At 43.0% G+C, this 23047-nt stretch overlaps 2 protein-coding genes across 4 annotated transcripts in view; one reads left to right on the forward strand and one right to left on the reverse strand.

Annotated features, from left to right (window-relative positions):
- The window catches only part of SLC12A6 (solute carrier family 12 member 6), a 90398-nt gene extending 77989 nt beyond the window's left edge, over positions 1–12409 (forward strand). For all 3 annotated transcript variants that reach the window (XM_075531648.1, XM_075531649.1, XM_075531650.1), the window contains 8 exons: positions 190–358; positions 1714–1909; positions 3239–3408; positions 5359–5490; positions 6048–6155; positions 6367–6551; positions 10550–10683; positions 11463–12409. In XM_075531648.1, the coding sequence (XP_075387763.1) occupies positions 190–358; positions 1714–1909; positions 3239–3408; positions 5359–5490; positions 6048–6155; positions 6367–6551; positions 10550–10683; positions 11463–11554 (1186 nt within the window). In that variant the 3' untranslated portion in view covers positions 11555–12409. The remainder of the gene's footprint in view (positions 1–189; positions 359–1713; positions 1910–3238; positions 3409–5358; positions 5491–6047; positions 6156–6366; positions 6552–10549; positions 10684–11462) is intronic.
- Positions 12410–14378: 1969 nt separating this feature from the next.
- Positions 14379–22290, reverse strand: EMC4 (ER membrane protein complex subunit 4). Its single transcript, XM_075531651.1, has 5 exons — positions 22094–22290; positions 21669–21783; positions 15536–15689; positions 14911–15071; positions 14379–14702 (listed from the first exon to the last, which is right to left on the reverse strand). Exons 1-5 carry the CDS (start codon positions 22177–22179, stop codon positions 14667–14669), a joined length of 552 nt encoding a protein of 183 aa, XP_075387766.1. The 5' UTR covers positions 22180–22290; the 3' UTR covers positions 14379–14666.
- Positions 22291–23047: the final 757 nt, after the last annotated feature.

Consider the following 23047-nt stretch of genomic DNA (forward strand, 5'->3'; position numbering starts at 1 on the left):
TCCCATTTTTTATTCTTACTTGACCATGGATCAATATGAGATAATACTGGGAGTGTTTACAATAAGTCTCAGTTCTCATCTTCTTAAATCCTATAACATCTTAGAGTTGTCCTGAATTAAAGGGAAGAATTGTCACTCCACCACAGTGTATTCTCGCTCACCTCTCCTCTCCCACCAACCTCTTTACAGGCCTCAGCTGCTTGTGTTGCTGAAACTGGACGAAGACTTACATGTCAAGCATCCTCGCCTCCTCACGTTTGCCTCTCAGCTCAAGGCAGGCAAGGGTCTCACAATTGTGGGCTCTGTCCTTGTGGGGAACTTCCTAGAGAGCTATGGCGAGGCTTTGGCTGCTGAGCAGGTGAGAGACCAGGCTCATTGTTGTAGTGGGGAAAGTCAAGTCAGCTTACAGGTTTCTCACTTCTTCCCGAGTGATAGGAGGTTTCTCTTTGTAGGTCGTGCAGACTTTTGAGTGGCCATAACCTCCCAAATAAAGAACATGGGTCACAGGATAGTAACTTACTTTTTCTTCCCATTTAACACATTGCCATGTTGTTAAAATGTGTCAACAATAAGCCTCAAAGCCAACTAGACTTAAGATGTTGACTCTGAACACTGAGAAAGTGCTAGAAAAAAAGTTGTGAGGAGAGAGGGCTCGTCTTAATCTTATGAAGGATAGTGAGCACCATCTTTCTTCTTGTTAACAACATACGTGGTATTATAAATTAGCTCCTTTGCTGCTCGCAGCTTGTGGTGACTATTAGGAGCCGGGTGGTTGTAAGTGTTGCGCAAGCACAGCCACCCCACGAGGGGCCGTCCAGGAGAACACTGAGAGTCGGGAGCAACTGGATGCAGTGGCTCTACTGAGTCTTAAAGTTCTGCTGGCGTAAGAAGTTGTCTCACTCTCATACTCACTAGAAATGACAGCGTTAGCCCTTTGGTTTGAAGAAAATTTCAAACTATTTTTTAAAATTCCAAACATTTTTATGGATATTATTTTAGAATGTTTTGAAACTGGAGTACTGAATAAAGATTCATCCGGAATGATGGCGGAAATTAAGAAACAAATCTTACCCTGGATGCACTGTGGACTTACTCTTTGCCCTTGGGAAAATCGTCCCTCCCCTTTGACGAGGAGGGCGGAGTCGGGTAAATGAGAATGCATCTGCAAGTGGGTTAAACTTGATGCCGTAAAAGCATTTACAGGCATCATCATTAATCACCATTCAAATGTCAGACAGGAGATGGATAAGGAGGAAAGTAAAAAGAAAACATACCTGGGAAAATGGATCATCAGATTCCATTTTTTATCACATCTGCATAAGGGCATAACTGGGACAGAGGAAGGAAGAGGCAGTCATGTTCACATTAGTGAACTTAAATTAACTTGGCCAGCACACACTGACTGTTGACTCTTCACTTTGATGAGATCTGTGTCCTCGAGCTTGAGGTGTGTTCCAAGGAAGGAAAACAATGCACCCCCAAAAAGGAAGAGAAACAAAATGTAGACAACCCTTTTATGGCTCTCCAGTATTTGATGGCTATCCAGTATTTGAAAAATGAAAAGAACAAAAGAAAGCGGATTACATTGGAATAACTAGCTTTTTGAATTGTCGCATAGATGTGATCTTCTAAAAGAAGGAAATGTGTGTAGAAAAGGAATTAGTTAAAGACTGGGAAGCAATTCTGTGTTGAGATTCTGTATCTATTTTTCAGACCATCAAGCACCTCATGGAAGCAGAGAAAGTGAAAGGATTCTGCCAGCTGGTTGTGGCAGCCAAGTTGAAAGAGGGCATTTCCCACCTCATCCAATCATGTGGCCTTGGGGGCATGAAGCACAACACAGTGGTGATGGGTTGGCCTAATGGCTGGCGCCAGAGTGAAGACGCTCGAGCTTGGAAGACTTTTATTGGTACAGAGCATTTCTCACTTCTATTCTCAGGACCTAAATAAAGGAAACCGTTAAAGCACCATCACCTTGACCCTGCTCCCAGCCTCCTAAAGCAGAGACCGTGCTATTGCTGTTGGGTTATTGTTAGATGCTTTGAGCCTGTCCCAGCTCATAGCGACCCTGTGCACAACAGAATGAAACACTTCTTGGGCCTGCACCTCCTCACAACTGTTATGTTTGAGCTACTTTGTCACTCCAGCTCAGTGCGGGTCTTCCTCTTTTTTTCACTGGCCACCTACTTTCCCGAGGACTGACCCCTCCAGATAACCATGTCCAAAGTATGTGAGACCAAGTCTCACCATCCTTGCTTCTAAAGAACACTCATTCCTCTGGAGGTCCACGGTATGGTCAGTACTCGCCAACACCATCATTTAAATGCAACAGTTTGATGCTGGATCTTCCTGGCTCATTGTCCAGCTTTCACTGGTATATAAAGTAATCGGCCCCTGGGCTGCTCGCATGGTTAACATGCTTGAGTGCTAACTGGAAGGCTGGCAGGTTGAGCCCACACAGAGGCAAGCATTGTGATCCTCCTGAAAAATCAGCCACTGAAAAGGCTACAGAGCACAGCTCTGGTCCAACAAGCATGGAGTCACCCTAGGTTGGAATCATGTCAGTGACACTGGTGGGGTTTGGGATATTTTCATATAACTATGAGCAGTACTAACCTGGTCCTACCCACTCCCACCAGCTTTACGTTATGATCGTGAATTACGTCTCTCTGCCAAGTCTTGCGCTAAGACTTCTCCCCTAAGATTGCCATGTTTTGGTTTATTATTTCCCATATTGATATGCTCACATTGACAAGTTTGCCTTCAGAACTCTCCTAAACTCACATATCCTCCATAAGATTCCTTAGAAATTAACATAAACCATGACTGTCAAAGTCTCTTAGCTATTTAGGATTTTCTCAAAATCATACATTCATGTGGAATAACCCACTATGTAGGATTTCTTATGCTGGAAGAAATATGAAAAGGGTTATCTTTTTTGCCTGACATGGTGGGAGGTTATCAGGAGCAACCAGAATAGAAGGGTCCTGGTGGCACAGCGGGTTAAGCATCTGTCTGCTCACTGGAAAGTCGGTAGTTTGAACTCAGCAGCCACTGCACAGGAGGAAGATGAGGCAGACTGTCTCCCTGAGGAAGCACAGCCTGGGAACCTTATGGAATAGCTGTATGCTGCCCTGGGCTGGAATAGCCTGGATAGTAGTGGGCTCCGTTATCAGAAGCAAGCCAAGCGTGGGAATTTCCCCCCACTTATCCTGCTTCTCCCCTTTCCCTCTCCCAGGCACAGTTCGAGTGACGACAGCTGCCCATCTTGCCCTGCTAGTGGCCAAGAACATCTCCTTCTTTCCCAGCAACGTGGAGCAATTTTCTGAGGGCAACATTGATGTGTGGTGGATTGTGCATGATGGGGGCATGCTCATGCTGTTGCCATTCCTACTCAAACAGCACAAGGTATTTTTAAGCAACTTTTAAAAAAACGTGTTTCTTCCTTACCCCCTTTCCTGGTTCACCAAACAAACTGGAAGAGTTGAGACTTATTCTTGGCTTTCTGTGGTCCCAGTTTCAAACTTAACAGTTTTCTTTGTATTTGATGCCTACCTATCTCCAAAAGAAAGCAAACTTACACAGTTGCCCAATGAGCCATTGGGAAAAACAATAAACAGTGTACACATCCTTGAAAAAAGTTCAAAAGACGGTAAGAGTCCCAAATACTGGAAGTTTAAGAATGTGTGTTTGAATGACACACACCCACAGTGTGTACTTTTATCACACATACACATATGCTCATCCTTTAGTAAGACTGATTAAACTGAGGTGCTAAATGTTGTAATGCATGGTGTCTGGATAAAAATCCAAAGCCATCAGGTTCTAGCCCAACTCCCAGTGACCCCACAGGACACAGTAGAACTGCTCTGACCTTAGGGTTTCTAAGATGGCAAATCTTTACAGGAACAAGTAGCCTCACCTGTCTCCTGCAGAGCATTGGGTGGATTTGAACCACCAACTAGCAGCCTGGTGCCTAATCCCCAGTACCACCAGGACTCCTCATCTGGATAAGCTGCACACTTGGAGAAAGATGCGGCAGGCTGCTGCTGCTGCTGCTGTAACGATCTATATTCTTTGAAACTATGGGGCAGTTCTACTTTGCCCTATAGGGCAGCTATGAGTCAAAATTAACTCATTAGGCGTAAAGCAGTGGCTCTCAACCTTCCTAAGCCGCAACCCTTTAATACAGTTCCTCATGTTGTGGTGACTCCAACCATAAAATTATTTTCATTGCAACTTCATAACTGTCATTTTGCTCTTGTTAGGAATTGGGCGACCCCTGTGAAAGGGTCGTTTGATACCCCCCACCAAAGGGGTCTCAATCCATAAGTTGAGAACCACTGGCTTAAAGTATCCCATACCGTATTTTCTTTTGACCAGTTGTTGTGAAATTAAGGAACTCCTTAAAACCCTACTTCAGTGGTTCTCAACCTTCCTACTGCTGCAGCCCTTTCGTACAGTTCCTCATGTGTGGTGAACCCCCACCAACCATAAAACTATTTTTATTGCTACTTCATCACTGTAATTTTGCTACTGTTATTAATTATAATGTAAATATCTGATATGAAGGATGTATTTTTATTGTTACAAGTTGAACATAATTAAAGCATAGTGATTATCACAAAACAATATGTAATTGTGAAATATTTATGTGTTTTCCAATGGTCTTAGGCGACCCCTGTGAAAGGGTCATTCAACCCCAAAAGGGTCGTGACACATAGATTGAGATCCGCGGCTCAACTTAATGTGTTGCATATTCAGGCGTGTATTGTCTTCACCCCGCTGTGTATAATAAGTACAAAGCAGGAGTAAGTAGCATGGTACTATAGCAAGGGTGCTCTCAGCATGCTTCACACCGGTTTGAACTGATCCAGTCATGATGACGCTCTGAAATCAGAACAAACCCTCCTGATGAAATACGGATGTAGAAGGATGGTAACTGAAACAGGAGCATTAGAACGGGGGCTTTGCAGAGGTAGGATGAGCATTTACAAGAGCCTGGCTGCAGATTTGTATCCTTGCCAGGATAATGGAAAATGACACACAGGGGGCCCCATCTCTGAGCCAGGCACCATGGTTTCCAGCCCTGCCGATGGAGAGGTTTGGTTCCTGTGCAACATACATGTTGCCGTTGCGTCCTGAGAGAGAGATGACGTTTCTAGCAGGCATCCACCTAGCCCTTTCCCAGTCTGGTTCTCATCCCAGGTCTGTTCTAGTGTCTCCTCCCAGTCTGTAACGGAACTGGGAGGCACCCACCCAAAGCCCAGGTTCTAAGCTAGAATGCCTCATGCTTTAGAAAATCGTTCTTTTGCCTTCTTGTACTTAACCTTCCATGTCTGTGTGGCACTCCCTCAGGTCTGGCGGAAGTGTAATATACGAATATTCACAGTCGCCCAATTGGAAGACAACAGTATCCAGATGAAGAAGGACCTGGCCACCTTCCTCTACCACTTGCGTATTGAGGCTGAAGTGGAAGTGGTGGAGATGGTGAGAAACCCGGTTTGCAATCAGAGATCACGGCTGCCCTTTTGCCTGACTTCATATGCCTGGCATCTTTTGGGTTTGAGGAATATAGATTAGTCTCCTAGTGCCAACAAAGCCATAGTATGCTGACCTAGATGAGTAGAATGTGTATCTGATGTGATGTATTTTTGTTTTGCTTTTTAAAAAATAGTCTTTATATTTCTTTTAAAGATTTTAAACAGTTTTGTTAATTTATCCGTCCATGTGTAAAATCACCCCCTGAACTCTTTTTTTTATAACCTGGTAGTATCAAAAACAAAATACAAGCAGACCAGAGTTTCCAAGGAAACATATACTATGGAATGCAAAGATAAAGACTGAAGACTTTTGTAGCCTCTAGACGTTAGCTACAGTTCACACCAATGTATTGACGTGGGTCAATACTTGAATAAAATTAGGGGCGAAACTTACTCAGTATTGTGTTCCTGTCTCTGGTTTAACTTAGTAGTGAGTTGACATGAAATGAATGGTGCATCTTTCTTCTTTGTGCTTGTTGCCTGCTCTGTGCGGTGTCTCGGCAGCATGACAGTGACATATCAGCGTACACTTACGAGCGCACTCTGATGATGGAGCAGAGGTCTCAGATGCTGCGGCACATGCGGCTCTCCAAAACAGAGCGGGACAGAGAGGTGAGGCTTGGCTGCATTCCTCTATTCCTGGCCCTGTGACCTCTGAATGTTGTGATAGGTCTTTTTTAGCAAATGTTTTCCTTCTCATTTCATCAGCTATTTTATGATGACCACCACCCATCTCCCCTTCCCCCTGCATGATTTCAAACGTGAAGCTGAAGCCTGAGAGAAAATGTGATACAGGGTGTTAATTGTATTGGACCTTCCCCAGGCACAACTGGTGAAAGACCGGAACTCGATGCTGCGATTGACCAGCATTGGCTCTGATGAGGATGAAGAGACAGAGACCTATCAGGAGAAGGTGCACATGACGTGGACAAAAGACAAGTACATGGCATCCCGGGGCCAAAAGGCCAAGTCAATGGAAGGATTCCAAGACCTGCTTAACATGCGCCCGTGAGTTTTTCACATGATAAAACATCCTACTTGGTGTCAGAGTGTGACTTTACAGGATATGCAGGGTAGAATGTGTTCTTCCTTTTACTCTCATGCAGACACATCTCTTTCATTTATCTAATATGCCTATTAGCACCCAGGCTAGTCACGGGTCTTCCTCACCATAGAGTTCCCCCGCATAGTCCCGGATAAGAAATAGGAAATAGAGGTAGAATGAGAAAACATAGGATATTGATAATCATAAGGAAATACAGTTACAAATGAAGTATCTGGACAAGCAAGTCAAAAGAGTAATATATACAAAAGGTAGACAAGCAGAAGTTAGAAGTAAAACATTTCTAAGTAATTTATAAGCTAGATACTTGGGGAATTAACAAAATTTTATTTTGCCTAAAGATATTTTTGATTCCTGCTACATATCAGAAGGGATCTAGCAGCTTTGGAGAAAAAGGCACACTCCTAAAGTGTCTCATGGCTGCACACAATTAGAATGCAAGGGGTGGGTGCTGTGATGCTGCAGGAAGGCTGCAAGCGTTGTCTGCCTAAAGGGACGCAAAACTCTGCTTCTGAAAATGGAAACGTTGCAGAAGATGATGCGTTAGCCACTGTGATAGGATAGAAGGGGAATTTTCAGCGAACGATTTGGGTGATAGTTTTATGGGCATAAGTGACATCTACATATAAATAGTAGCAGTTTCTAACATTTATTAGTGCTTAATTTGAACCAAGCTCCATGTTAAGTATAGGACACATTTCATGTGATACCAAAAATTGTATGAGGTATTGACTCTATCATTGTTATTTTGCAATTAAAAACTGAGAAGTTGTATCATTTTCCCAGTGATGCACAAGGCAGGAATCCTGCGGCAGGACCAGCGTTTTATTTGGGTGTACCTGAAGGCCAGGTGTCCCCCTTCAAGCTAGTGCACTTATGAAAAGGCATGGGATGTGAGGAGAACCCGGTGTTGTTTCGCCCAACAACTTACATTGTTTCACAGCTGAAATAAAAGGAGACCAAAGATTAGGCTAGAAGAGAGATAGGGACAGAATGAGAGTTTAGATTTGTTTTATTCTTTAAGTAATATGTTCTTTAATGCGTTTTACTCAAAGGGTCAGATTTTCCTAGCATGAACTAAAATGTAAACGAAAACACAGTTTCCTTCATGGAGGAAGGCCAATTATATTTAAAACAATGACTAAACCTAGTCATCTGAGTTAAACTGCATTAGTTCTTATCTCTGGGAAAACACTAATAAGCAGTTCACCGACAGGCTGACAGTTTGCAGGCTAGACTTTAAGTAGCATCGGGTAAGGTAGCATTGAGAGAAGGGATTCCTTCCTTACAGTTCTGGGCAACTAAGCAGTGGGTAGTACAGAAGCAGGAGTGGATCCGTGAGGGGCCGAGGACATGTCCTATTTCACTGCACACCACATCCCACTACCATAATTTCAACAAACTTCTTAACAGTCACTTACATTAGTCAGCTGATTGCTCATATGCAAAGTCAAAATTGCTTAGTTTTGGAGAGTAGAGTTTTAGGTGTTTGTGGAGGTGTTCATAATGTAGTTAGATATATATGTCCGAAGTTGAAGAGGAAAGTTAACCCTAGACTTGGAGGTCATCACTGGATGCATGATAATTGATCATATGGTAGCAAGTGAGATTACTCAAATAGAACTAAAGTTCAAGAACAAAACTCAGGAAAACACCAGCATTTAAGGGGGATAGGAAAAGGAAGTTGCTGAGGAAGTGGCGGAAATCTAGATCGAATAGTTCAATTAAACATTCTTTTAGATTGATTAGCATTCAGTTGAGCAAGTCACACCGACTACCTGAAAGAGCAAATGCATCTAAACGAAAGGGAATGGTGCTGCAGAAGGGCTTTGTTAGAGGTGCGTGTGTAGGTGACATGGAAACCAGAAGCTAAGGGAGTGATGGTTTCTTTTTGGAAACAAAGAACCAAGGAAACCTCTTGTTGTTTGTTTGTTTGTTTTAGGTATCGGTGAGTTTTGTGGGGTTTTTTATCATTTTACTGGGGGCTCTTACAACTCTCAATATCACAATCCATATACACAACCATTGTGTCAGGCACATTTGTACATTTATTGCCTCATTATTCTCAAAACATTTGCTTTCTACTTGAGCCCTTGGTATCAGCTCCTCATTTTTCCCCAAGGAAATCTCTTGTACAGAAATTAGGGTTGAGGATCAAATGCAGTATCATAGAACTGCTCATCTCCTGTGGCACTCAGAAGAACGGTGAAAATGCACAGTAGTGAACGAGAATGAGGGAACTGACCAGAAATAAACACAAGATTGTAAAGCTGTTTGAAAGGGCTAGCCAAAATCAGCTATCCACATAATCCTACTCAGCACCACATTGTAGATATTTCCCCCCAGGACACTCTCAGAAAATTGTAAGTGGGAGTAAAAAGTGTTGATGTTTCGGTTGCAGCAGAGCAAGACAAGGAAACAGAGGAATAGCTGGAGTGATGCATCATGGTCTCGACTGGACAGAACAGTATGAACTTAGAAGGGAAGAGTCCCAGGGCTGGATGACGATGTTCGGTGTCATTGAGTCGGTTCTGAGCGCTAACAACCCTGTGTGTAGAACTGCTGTTTGGGTTTAAAGCACCAACCTTGTGGTTAGCAGTCAGTCACAAGCCACTTGTGCCAACCAGGCATGCTTCCTACTGCCACTCCATGTATGCAGTGTATTTAAATTACAGTACTGCCCATTGCTATCTTTTTTAATCTTCACAACTGCCCTGTGGTCATGAGATTGTCTTATGCCTGTTTGGGAATGTAACTGTTGTGAATCTTAGATTTTTTTACTACTTAATCTCTTAAATGAATTCTTGTTTAATATGTTTTCTGTGAAAATGAAATCACATTAAGCATTTGAGACAGTAACTGGTGCACAGAAAATCCGTGGAGTTGCTTGTTGGAATGATGATGAAACTGTAAGTGACATCCCTTGAGGGCTACTCAGCCAGCAAGCGACAGAGCTCAAGTGTACATCCAACTCTCTAGGCACCACAGCTAGGTTTCTTTCCATTCTAGTCAATAACTTCATTTTCCCTTCCACTTCCTCCTCCGAGAAAGAAAGCACTCTTGAGCTTGGAGTCGAGTGCATGGTTTTGCTGATATAAAAGAGGGACCCTTTAGTATTGGCCCATCCCTTGTCCATTCTTGCTTACCACTTAGAGGAAGAAAAAAGGGGGGAAACGGGCCATTAAATAGCAGTCACTATAACTCCAGGTATCCTCTAGAAATGTCAGAGGCTTGGAAGCCTAGTTTTTGTGGTTTGGCCCCATCTCTTCATGGTGATGCATTGCATTTGGTTAAATCTGCTGGACAAGACCCCTTTAAAGTGTTGGAAAGCAAGACTGTTACATGGAGAACTAAGGTGTGTCTAAGCCAACCTATGGTATGTTTAATCATGTTGCACTGCATGTAAAAGTTGAACATTAAATAAGGAAGACCGAAGACGAATCGGTGCATTTGAATTACGGCACTGTGAAGAATAATGAATACCGTGGACTACCAGATGTTCCTTAGAGGCCAGGATGGCGAGACTTCATCTTGCATGCATTGGATAGGTTTTCAGGAGCGACCAGTTTCTAGAGAATCTTTGATAAAGTAGAAGGGCATGGCGCAGGACCAGGCGGCCTTTCTTTCCATCGTGCACAGGCCACTGACTCAGAACTGAGTTGACAGCGCCTCGCAACATTCATGCTGAAAAGCCTACGTACGTTTAATGTTGAAATCCATAATTCAATACCTCAGACTCGCTTTTCCTGATTTCAGTGGGGTCAAATAATGTAAATAAGGACAATTCTAGTTTATCTTCAAAATGTTCTTTTAAGAAAGGAGTTTGAAAAAAAAATCATTCTGTATGTACATTAGTTAATCAAAGAAGTAACAGGTTTTTTTTGGTGGAATGTATGACTGGTCTATCTCTGGTTTAATACCACTTTTGTTTCTTTCCCACCAGGGACCAGTCCAATGTGAGGCGGATGCATACAGCAGTCAAGCTTAATGAGGTTATAGTGAACAAGTCACACGACGCCAAACTGGTTTTGTTGAATATGCCTGGACCACCCAGAAACCCTGAGGGTGATGAAAACTGTATCCTTTCTAAGAATGGAGTTGCCAGCAGGGAAGTTCCCTCAGCTTGTTTTGCCTGTTTTGAGGATGAGACACCCAGGCGACCATAAAAGCTGTTGATTTCAAGTCCCTTGGTTTGAGGAGGGCAAACTGTTTGAAGTCTCAGGCAAGAATTCTTAGAAGGTAGTGAAATTTATCTATTCTTGGGGAGTTTAGGGTAAATATATTTTCTGCCAACCCTGAAGAGACTTTGTAGGTGATTTATTTGCAAGGCAACATCGAGTAGTCAATGGACAGACCCTTTTCTGACAGTCCTAGAGAGAGATGCCCACTTCTTCTCTCCAGACCCGGCTCCACCCTCTTAGCAAAGCTTCTTTTGTACAGGACAAGGGACAGTGCCATGCTACCCTGTAGGCTCACTAGGAATTGGAAGTGACTCAGTGCCAGTGAGGAATCCTGTAAGCTGGCTTATTGAGGCTTTATATGTATACACACATAATCGTGTCTTGCCCTGTTATGTAAAATAACACACTACTTGGGTATCCCCATTTTAAAAATAACATTTCGGCTAACAAATGGAAAACGGTGTCTTGTATGATAAATGTAGAGGGTCTGGATACCTGGATTATTCTCCAGGGCTAGATTGAATTCAAAGGTAAGGCTGTTTTACTTCTGAATATAGAAAAATCAAGACAGGTATGTCAGTTTTGCAGCTCAGATCAGATCAATTCAGGTTTTCACAATAACAGATTATAAAAAAGACTCTTACTCTGCCTTTGTCTCCTTGACAAGTTGTGAAGACATGGAGTTCCTAGAAGTGCTCACCGAGGGACTTGAACGAGTCCTGCTGGTCCGGGGTGGTGGCAGTGAAGTGATCACCATTTACTCATAATGTGCTTCGGAATGATTCTGCTTGGCCTCCACCGTACACCAAGACTTCACTCCGCCCTGGGAGCACCAGCCCTTTATTACCACTCCCGTTCAACTAGAGGCGTATGCTCCATATACATCACACCGAACCATGAATGAGCTGGGCCTTTTACTTGTTCAGAATGGTACAAATAGATCAGCTCTTTGTTCTTGGATCATATAATACTGTCTTTATAGAAAACAATGTCCCGTCAACATCAGAGCAGATGGTTAAATCTTAGAAGCCTTGCTGTGTACCAGTGACCATAAAGCTGAAATTAGCAAGCTAAGCCAGTAAACCGAATTGGCCAAAGTCATGCTAGATATTCACCTGCAGACAGAAAGGAAACATTTATCCAACATTAAAATGCGTCTCAGAAGTCCTGGTTGAACAATAACCCCCTTGGGCTAGCAGTCAGACACAGGCTCATCTTACTTAAGCATGCACGGCCAAGTAGATGGGAGCCATATGCCCTTGTGGGGCACAACCTTTGGCAAGTCAAATGGAAATCTTTATTGGCTCATGTGCTTTTCATGTATCCACTGCTCTCTAGGAATCCAGTTTCGCTTAGGGTCCTAATGTATAAAAACTGAAGCATGGCTACAGCCTCTGCTTCCTCCAGCACGAGTCCTCCGTCATGCCAGATTCCAGGATACATACTGCGTTAACGTGCATTTCAGTTCTCTGTTTCTCCAACTCAGAACACCTATTTCTATAGTTGTAACATGGGGACTATTTTACTGCAAATTTGCTTTTGAAAAAAGTAAATAGTTTTCCAGAGCCTTCAGATGGTTGAGGTAAAGGAACCCCAAAGTAGCTATTTAACATTTATTAAAATACAGCCTGTGGGTATGGATGTGACAGGGATAAAACAAAGGCTGTTCTCTAAGAAATACAACTCCCGATGAACATTGACCAGTAGGTTCCCCTCTCATCTCTCATGTCCTCTAGGTCAGTAATGAGCATAGGTCAGAAAAATCAGAGGGACACACACACACACCAGGAAGACTGGCCCAGATCTTTCCCTAAAAGGTCTGGACTGTCTTGTCGAGGGGAGTCCAGCAGCAGAAGTTCAGTTCTGGAGCCGTACTCATGTACCTGCAGTGCCAAAGTCCCCACGCCGCTGCTCTCTCTAGTTCTGTTGCTAAAGAGGACTACGAATTGGCATTGGCCTAGCTGAAGACTCTTTTCACTAAAAGCCTGGGTGTCGTCTCCAAAGCTAGTGAAAAGTGGAGGGGTTCAGCGATGTGCCTAGGGCATGAGCATTTTCCCTCTTTCATTCTGACTGCAGCAACTTGGCTCGGAGCTAAGGTTATCCAAACCTGCTATTTCCATTGTGTTCCAGAAAGCTCTAAATGTGCCAAGGAATTACTTATGCAAGCTTATCTGCCCCTCAGCCACCCCTAGCTAATAAAACAGTCATTAAAAGTCCTGGCTCCCAAGCACAGGGCACTTTTACCTGTCTGGCTGAGCAATAATTTCAGATGTGTACTGAAATCTTTATTTCAAATGATAGGTATTTAAGGAAAATGTATTCTCGCCACACTTGTGGCTGTGTTTTAGGTTCGCTTTGTTGTTGTTACCGCCACTCGTGATTAGCCAGCAGGCTATGGAGCAAGTTACCTAGGTGCCAGCAGATCGTTCACTTGACCTTTAGGAACAGGAAAATCCTTCAACAAACCTGAAGAAATTGGGTCGTTCTCATTTGTTCCCTTTGTTCTCCCAACACCCAAGCTCACTTCAGAACTTTTTTTCTTTTTTCATCCTGCAGAGGGTAGTAGTACTGTTTAGAAGTCCACTGCAACACTCCGTTGTTGCGTACAACCAAATCCAGCAGTGGACACTAGGTCTTGAAGGTCGGTCTGCCAGGAATTTCCCTATATTCATATACACACCTGGCCAAAGTGCTATGCTTATTCGCCCCCCCAAACACACACACAAAAATGGCAATAGGTGACTTTTAGAGGAACTCATGATGAAAGCTCTGTAAGAATCTTTTAAAAAGGGATAAGCAATAAGGCATTGGGTTATGGATGTCCAACTTAGATTTGCCCGTTGATATTATGTAAATGGGCCTAGTTTGGAGATGATTAAAAGGCCCTGTTCACCACCAGTCATCACAGTTACCTTCACCTGCAGCTTTTCAAATCATTGACAAGGCCAAACACCTCTGCCTGTTTCCACTTGCCTACAAATTTGACTTAGACACAGGTAGGAACTTACCATGTTTGTAACCAGGGAACTGCCTGTACTCTACTTCAGTCCCTAAAAGCAATCATTGTTACATGAAAGAATGGTTATCAGGCCAGGCTTCTATTCATATCTTGTCTACAGCATTTCATGGCTTTGTGTTGCTTGTTTGTCTGCAAAGTGTCTGTCTGAATCACTGCAAATAAAGCAATACTGGAAACTTGGTAAGAAAATGCACCTTAGGGGAAAGGGGCTTTGTATTTCAAGAGGGACGAGAAAGACCTGCCTATCAAAGAAGACCAGACAGCTTTTCCAGCTGTGATCTCACCAGGCCAGACCTCTAAATGCCCGAGATTCCTGTGGCCCCACGAACCCCACCAATCCTCATTACCCCAAACATAATTAAAAACTCACTGTATTGTGGGTACTAAATGTAGTAACTGCATGGAGTTTGTGTTCCTTTGTCCAGTTTTTCCTTTCATCATGTATATATAGTCTGAATCCAGCATCAGTTTCTCACATCTTCCACTTGTGTCTCCAGCAGAAATGTTATGTCCCATCTTGTGTTAAATTTAAGTGATATATTAAGGAAAATAGATTTAAGGGAAACATGTGCAACTTTTTTTGTTCAGATAATTTATTGAGAGGAAATGCTGCTGTGATTCTTGATGTAGCAGCACCTGCTCTTTTCTTTACAGAGTTATAGTTTTATTTGTTGTTTTGCTCCGTACTGGAAACATAAATAAAGTTTTCTACATTATTTTCAGTCAGGAGTTATGGTGTAGTTTCTGTGCGTTTGTATAGATATTGTCCTTTTACTTTTCAGCATGTAATTTTTAAGGTAAGAGAAGCAACAAAAATGAAATCCCAGTCCTTAAGGTGTGCCAAGTGCTGCTTTCTCGGTTCACAAGAGCAGTCCTCCACCACTGAACTCCATTCTCTGAAACAAGAAAAGGAGGGGTCAGTAGTGCAAGAGTATTGAAATACATAACTCCCAGAATCCATCATGTAATATTACTCCTAAAATAAGACAACTTCCAAATTCCTAACAGCTTGTACTTCTTATGACCCGATCTCTAATACCAACTCTAAATATCCCCCACCATCAAATAGGCAGCTGACCCAAAGTGAACTTTCTTTTGCCTTACCTCAGGGGGCTCAATGAAGGCTAGCCAATCTGACGCATGCGTAGGCAACAGTCCCATGGACTGGCACTTGTAAACAGCCAACGCCAAGCCCATGAGGTTCCCAATAAGATAAACCAAACCCTGAAGAAACTTCTGGCTTGAACTTTCCAGCATCTTGAAAGCTGTTGAGATAAGAGGTGTCAAAACTTTTGGTCCCAATAGGAATCAAGCTCACCATTAGGAGTCCTGGTGGCAAAGTGGTTACGTGCACTTGGCTAGCAACTGGAGGGTCCGAAATTCAAACCCACAGCCACTCAGGGAGAGAAAGCTGGAGCGATCGGTTTCTGGAGAGATTTACACCCTTGGAAACCTGCTCTGTCCTACAGGTTCACTGTGAGAGTGACTGAATGGTGGGGTCTTTTAGGTAACCATCTATAACAAACTAAAGAGCAAATGGGGCAGTAGAAGCAAATAAAGCCATGTTGAGCGCGTTTCCCTCTCCTTGACACCACTCTTTCCACAGCCGTACACTCTCTCTCCTGCAAACTAGCCGAGAGCTATGTCAGGTAGCTCTAAATGGATTTGCCTGAGAATCTGCCTTTCATTCTTGAAACTTGGGAAGGATTCTTATTTCAAGAATACTTACTCGCTGAAATGGCCATAAGTGCCTGAATAGGTCGCCAGGCCATCATACACACCATCATAGTAGGAAAGATTGAGATCGTATTGCCAGCCATGTACATGATGAAAAGGTTCATGGGAATCTGTTTGAGGGGACCCAGGGCAATATCCCAGCAGCGCTGAAATAAAAAAAACCCCAAAATTTTTTATTTTATTGGGAGTTCTGACATCCACAATTCAATTAGATCAACCATAATTGTATAATTGCTACCACAATTGGTTTCCAAAACACTTTCTTCTTGAACTCTATATCAGCTCCCTCTTATCCCTTTATTATTTTAGGTCGTACCTTTCCCCACCAATATATCCATTCACCTACAGTTCTGTTATTCACTCCCCTCGAGGGGGGTTATACAGTCGTCCTTGCCATCAGCTCCCCTCCTCCAGCCCTTTCCCATATCCTCAGGGAATCCTTATTCCTGTTACTGTTTCTGAACGGTAAGCTATCTTGGATTTCATACATCAAACAATCTTAGTTACACAAATAAACATATGCAGGTATAAGAAGAAGAATAAAGTAAAACAAAGACCTTAATAGCAAGGGGAGGAAATACAGTTATACTGCACAATGGATGTATCATCCCTCGCATGTGGCCCTTCTGTGAGAGCCTGTCCAATTATCTTACAGGTGGATCCTGGGTCTCCGCTTTGTTCACGATCTTTCCCATCGATTTGATTCCTTGTTTTTGAGTTTCTGATAGCTATTCATCCTGTCGACACCTCATGATCACATAGGTTGGTGTACTTCTTCCATGTGGGCTTTGTTGCTTCCCTGCTATATAGCTGCCGCTTATTTAACTCCAAGCCATTAAGACCCCAGATGCTGTATCTGGCTCCTCCAGCTTTCTTCACATTTGCTTATGCACCCATTTTGTCTTCGGCAGATCGGGAAGGTGAGTTTCATAGAGTGCCACATTAGTAGAACACACTGTTTTTGTACTGAGGTCAGATTTAGGTAGAGGCCCAGAGTCATCTGCTTCCCTGTTGTATTTACATAGATAGATGATAGATGGATAGAATGATAGGTAGATATACCTAGTTATATATTTACATATATACATATTTTATAGTTTTTACTTTTACTTTCCTCCTGCCTCACCAGCATGTTTATGCATTGTTCACCTCTCAGTAATTCCTCTTAGATACATTTTGACTGATCAAGCACCACCAGGAACACTACACCCTCCTCACTGTCAATTTTAAAACTCTTGCTCTCCCCCTCCCTGCTCCTCTCCCATGCCCACCCCATCTGTCTTGCTTGTCACTGTCTCCTTAGGATTGCTTATACTGCCTATCTTAACTAGACATCAAAATTTTTTAAAAAACAAAGACCATACAAATAGTTCCAAGTCTAACTAATATCCTGACAGAGTAAATGAATCTCTCTCTGTTAAGTAGCAAGCAGGATCTGTTATAATCCATAGGCCCAATCCCCTTTTCTTTCAGTTTTTTTTTGGGGGGGAACAAAACTTTTCATATCTGGTCACCACCCTCAGGTCCATACTCATTATACCAATAATGATAACACTTAAAACAATCCAAATTCCCTCCACCTCTTTCTTCCATGTCGCTGCAAGAAACTCTCCTACCAATCATGTGACACCTTCTGTTGGGGTGAAGGGTTCCAGATGCTGTTCCCTCACGCCATGATTCTCACTAAAGGAACTATTGCCTGCTACTTTTGTATCTACAACGAAAAAGTAATCCACAATCGTAGCAGGAGTTAAGAAACCACAATCAATAGAACAAGTAAACAAATGACACATCTGGAACACTGCACCCAACAACTCCGAATTCTTATTCACATAAACATGCCCAGAAACGTAACCATTTGCTGAACCATGCAAAAGGGGTTAATAGAACTAAGATTACACGAATTCAAATTATACAAAGCAGGTGCTTTGCTTAATACAGTTAAGCTAGACGTTTTATATTTGAAAAAATTATACATTAAAACTTATGAGACACGGAGTTACGCTGAGAAATTTAAAACCTTAAGTTTGTAGTAAAAATCCAAACCCACGGGCATCAAATTAATTCTGACTCAGCAACCCTCACTTGGTTTCCATGTTCAAATATGTTTGGGAGATGCTAAATATTTGTGATTCTTATTGAATACTCTGAGAACTTCTGTTGTAAAGAAATCGTATGGCAATCCATCATTCAACTGTATTAAGCACACTTGCATATATGTTGCCATCAACATTTCCAAAACATTTTCTTTCCACTTGAGCCCTTGGTATCAGCTCCTCTTTTTTTCCCCTCCATTTGCATCAATTGTTAACACTGCATCCACTCCTGTGCTCCATAAACTGTTAAACCCAATGGAAACAATGGAGAACAAAACCGAAATGAAGGGGTAAGGACAAAACAATAGCAATATAAAGATAAAAGTACAATGAGCAGGAAAGAAAAGACCTCCATCAATATCCAAATATCAAGCAAGAGATCCTTACACCTAGAACAAATTCAGGTTGGGTCTAGAGGGAGGTCAACTGGTCAAGTATCCAGCCTAATCAGGCTTACAGGGATCTAAGTCTCACAGTTAGGCTGTTCTGGACCTTTGCATATGGATCTGCCAGCAGCTCATCCTGACTAGATAGATACTCTGCAGATGTATTTTGGGTTCCCACTTGTCTCTGGGAGTTTAAATTTCAAACCAACTGAACAATTCTTCAAAAAGATATTTTACGATGATCATGTAATTTCAATAATTTCCCACCATACACTACAGCTTAATATACCAAGATGAAAAATCACAGGATAACACTATGAAAATGACCTTCACTTGCATGTAAAAAATCCCATGGATTCTATGAAAGGAAGCTTTACTAACAGCAATAAAAAGAGCAAGATGGAAAGAAGGTAGCAGGCACTTTTCCAGGCACTTGGGATACACCAGTGAACAAAAAAGACCAAAGACCGGCCCTTGTGGAGCTTACAAGAGTGAGAAGGCAGGCAAAGTATGTCGTAAAGACTGCATGCTGTGGAGACATCAGGTGAGCCCAGTCCCTAAAGGAAGGCACAATGTTTGGTAAAGTGGAGGAGGCAGCAAAGAGGACTGCCCTAGATGAGCTGGATGACACAAGGGCCCCAACAGTGGGCTCAAACATAAGAACAATTGTGAGGAAGACACAGGACAGGGCAGGGCGGTATTCCGTCCGTTCCGTTGTCTATAGGGTTGCTGAGTTGGAACCGACTGGGCGGCACCTAACAACAATGTGGAGGCATGTAAGTAGAGGATCAGGATAGGGGGTGCCATGAGGAACGGCACAACAAGAAGGTAACATAGGAGAATCCTAGAGGAACGAAGGGAGCAAGTCATACAAGGTACCTGTTCTTTCAAAAACCAGGGAGGACAAGTACAAAACCCCGAGATGGAAGGTGGTTTGGCATCTGAAGGAGCAGCAAGGGGGCTGTTGTTTAGAAAGGCTAAAAGAAAGTGAAAAATAGTAGGAGATGAAATACAAGAAAATACAAGGAGCTTAATCATGCACTTGTGTGGAATACTGTAGATGCTCAGTGAAATGTCTTACAAGGATCACTCTAGCTTTTGCGCTGGGAAAATGAAGGAGAAGGAATGAGATCACCTAAATCTACACACCATCGCACGAATAGAATTGATGGATTGAACACCAGTAACTGAAGATTAGACAAATTCTGGGATGATATCAAGGTCATCAGAAAGAAGAAAAGCAAAATCACTTAAAGGAAAGAAGGGACCACTACAGCTATCAGAAGAGACTCTGAAAGTTGCTCTCGAGTACAGAATAACAACAGAAGAAATGCTAAGTAAAGAACTGAAAGGAAGATTTTACAGGGTGGCCCAAGAAGACAAAGTATAATAATGAAATGTGTACAGATCTAGAATTAGAAAGCCAAAAGGAAGAAAGCACTCATTTCTGTAACTGAAAGAACTGAACAATTTCAAGTCTTGAGCTGTAACATCGAAGGATATGACCCCTGGTAGCACAGTGGATTAAGTACGGGGCTGCTAACTGCAAGGTCAGTGGTTCAAACCCACAGGATGCTCCATAGGAGAAAGATGGAGGCTTTCTGTTTCCATAAAGGTTTAGTCTCAGAAACCCAGTGGGTAGCTTTGAGTCAGATTCAACTGCAGCAGTGGGTTTGGGTTATGGGCAAAATGTTGAACAAAGAAGGTAGAATTATGCGAAGATAGAAGGGACACAAATAAGAACTGGACCCATCTAAGGGAGGAATCAATTAAGCCCACATGGAAGAAGCACACCAGCTTCTGTGATCCAAAGACAATAACAAAATTCAATTATGACAAAGGGAAAACTATCAGAGCGTAAATTACAGACATCCAATTTATAGAAGGCTATGGAGGGCAGTAGGAGCCCTAAACCCAAATTCAGAGTATCTAGTCAGATTAAGCTGCTGGCAGATCCCCTCGAGCCACTGGCAAGGGACTTGAACAGCTTTCCTGTCAAAAAGAAATCATAATAATCATGATTATACTGTATCGAACTTGATACTTGGTCAGTTGACCTCCCTCTTGACCCAACCTGAAAGTCTTCTAGGTGCAAGTATTTCATGGTTCTTCCATGACAAAAATTTCTTCCCTGGCCTTTTAAATATCAACGGTGATCTTTCTTTTTTATCTTTTCTTTCTTAATCACTATTTTTAATGTTATGTTTGTATTATTATTATTTTATCCTTACAACTTTTCCCCCCGTTTTTTATTGTTTCTGTTTGGTTTTGCAGTTTGTGAAGTACAGGGGTGGATACAGAGATAAGAACTGATGCAAGGGTTTATAAGGGAGGTAAGAGAGGTGGGTGGGATATAGGGAGGGTGAGAGCTTTGGGGGAGCAAACAATTTATAAGGGAGAGGGAGGGAACACTAGAACTCATGGTGATTACATTGGTAAATCACTTTAAAAGTGATTTAACCAGGGAGGGAAATAAAAGAAAGTGTTATAAAATTGATTGTGGTACTGATTGAACAACTAACTCTTCATAATATGATTGAACTACTGAATTGTGTGCTATGTGGATTAAGTGCCATTAAAATTTTTTTAAACAGGCAAAAAAGGAAATTTAGCTGTGTTTTATTGCCTATACAAAAGCATTCCATTGTGTGACTCACACCATTTACATATAACATTGCAAAAAATGTAAATTCCCGAACACTTAATGCACTCATCTGGGACCTGTATATAAACCACGAGGCAGCCATGCAAGCAAAACAAGTGACACTGCATGGTTTAAAACTAGGAAAGGTGTGCACCGGGGTTGTATCCTTTCACTATACTCCTTCAATCTGAATCTGCAAAACAGTACTAGATGATGAATAACACAACCTCACCAACGGCAGAAATCTCATTAATAACCTGTGATATGGAAATGATGCAACTGTCATTGCTGAAAGAGGACGTGAAACACTACGGATGAAGGTTTCAGTATAAATTACAACTCAATGTAAAGAAAACAATGTCTCCCATGACTGGCCTAATAAGCAGCATCATGATAAATGGAGAAAACTTTGAAAGTGGCAAGGATTTCATTTTACTTGGATCCACAATCAATTCATGCAAACAGCAGTCAAGAAAACAAACAGCATATTGCATTGGGCAAAACTGCATAAGACCTCTTTACAGTTTTAAAAAGCAAAGACACCACTTTGAGGACAGAGCATACCTGACCCACGCCGGAATATTTTCAATGACCTCATATGCTGGGCAATGAATAACGGAGAGTGAAGAATCGATGTCTTTAGATTACAGTGCTGGTGAAGCAATAATGACTATACCGTGGACTGCCTGCCATAAGAGCAAATAAATCTGTCTTGGGAAGAAGTACTGCCAGCCTTATCCTTAAAAAAGAGGCTGGCAAGACATCTCCTCACATACTTTGGACAAGTTTTCAGCAGGGACTGGCCTCTGGAGAAGGTATCAAGTGGAGGGCCAGTGAAAAGGCGGGCGATGAACTGACACTGGCTACAATGGACTCGGCCATAGACATGACTGAGTTGGAACTAACCTGAGACCATCTAACAACTCAGTAAGGCGTCCCTGTGCTGCGTGGAAGAGGGTGGGTTTCTAGGTCGGGGCTGGCTCATCTAGACGTCTGTACCTTCTCTACCAGGATCCGGTCTGTCTCTTGCACGCTGGTATCGGGTACTTGCTTGTCCAAGTAACCAACTGGGTACAGGGAGTCTCCCTGGCCACTGCCACGGTCACTGCGGCCCCTACGAAACCAAACCAAGAAACAAGGCTGAAGCCTTCCACGGTTCATTTCCCACATTTCTTGCTCTACCAATAAGGTACAGGGAGCCTCAGATGCACCCACTCAAATTAGACCAAGCACTGCAGTGAGTTCAACAGTCCATCGCCTATTGAGAGAGCGCGAACCAGCGTCTCTGGGGCATAGAAACAAGCACAGCTGCTACCTCCCGGGGGATGGACGCGTCCCACCCATCCTTTCACAGCGCTGGGCGTGAGGACCCATTGCTAAGGAGTGAGGACGCTGATGTCAGCAGCGCTGACCGGGCCCCTCACCTGCTGCTTCCTCCAGGCCCGCTTAGCTCGATGGCCCACTTGAAGCGCCGGCCTCTGTTGGCCACCAGCCCACCCTGGGCCGTCATGACAACCCCTCCTCCCAAAGCCGCCGAGCCGCTTCAAAGGCACGCGCGGACCGCAAAGCTCACTCCAGCCCGCAACTTCTCCGCCTCACTTTAGCAGCGCACTTCCGGCGCACGATTACACGCGTCACTTCCGGTCCGGAAATTGCGTGAGTCCGATCCGACACGCGGGTGTTTTTTTTTTTTTTAATGATTTGTAGTTTTAGAAACAGGAAGGTGATACTGACAGTCTGTAGAGATTCCGCAAGTGACTCCTGCGCGCTACCTCTACCTTATGCGTCGTCTTAGCGACTCTTGAGGCGCTGATTTACTGACCGGAAGTCCCCGTCGCCGGAGTTGGAACGGAAATTGAGAAAAGCTTCCGGATCGCTCACCTGTTCCCGGGAACTCAAAATTCGAATCCTGTGTTTCCATCCAGGCTTCGCCACTGATTGTGTAACTTTGAGCGAATGTGTTTTATCGTCCGAGGATCGAATGTCTACCGTGTTCTTGGAGATTTACGTTTCATTCCTTTAATTCTGACCGTAGCCCGTGAAGTACGGACTACGGTGCCCATCCCGCGTAAATGCCAAAGCGGTTTAGTGCGGTAGAAAGGCGCGCAGGCTTTCTTTTGAATCTTGGCTTCACTGTGGAATTATGTGACCTGGGTCATGGTTAGGACTTTATGCTTCCATATCCTCATGGAAAAGGATAATCTGCTTATCTCCAAAGGCTCGTGAGGAGTGCCGGGCACAGTATCCATGAGCTCTCGTAATGTCATTAAATCTACACCATTATTTGTAATGGTTACGTTTGAATTCAATTGTATACTTATTGACATAACTTATCGAACATCTAATTATCTCCTGGTGTTTGACACACATACATTTAA

This window comes from Tenrec ecaudatus, chromosome 14 (genome assembly GCF_050624435.1).
Source record: "Tenrec ecaudatus isolate mTenEca1 chromosome 14, mTenEca1.hap1, whole genome shotgun sequence".
Lineage (NCBI taxonomy): Eukaryota > Metazoa > Chordata > Mammalia > Afrosoricida > Tenrecidae > Tenrec > Tenrec ecaudatus.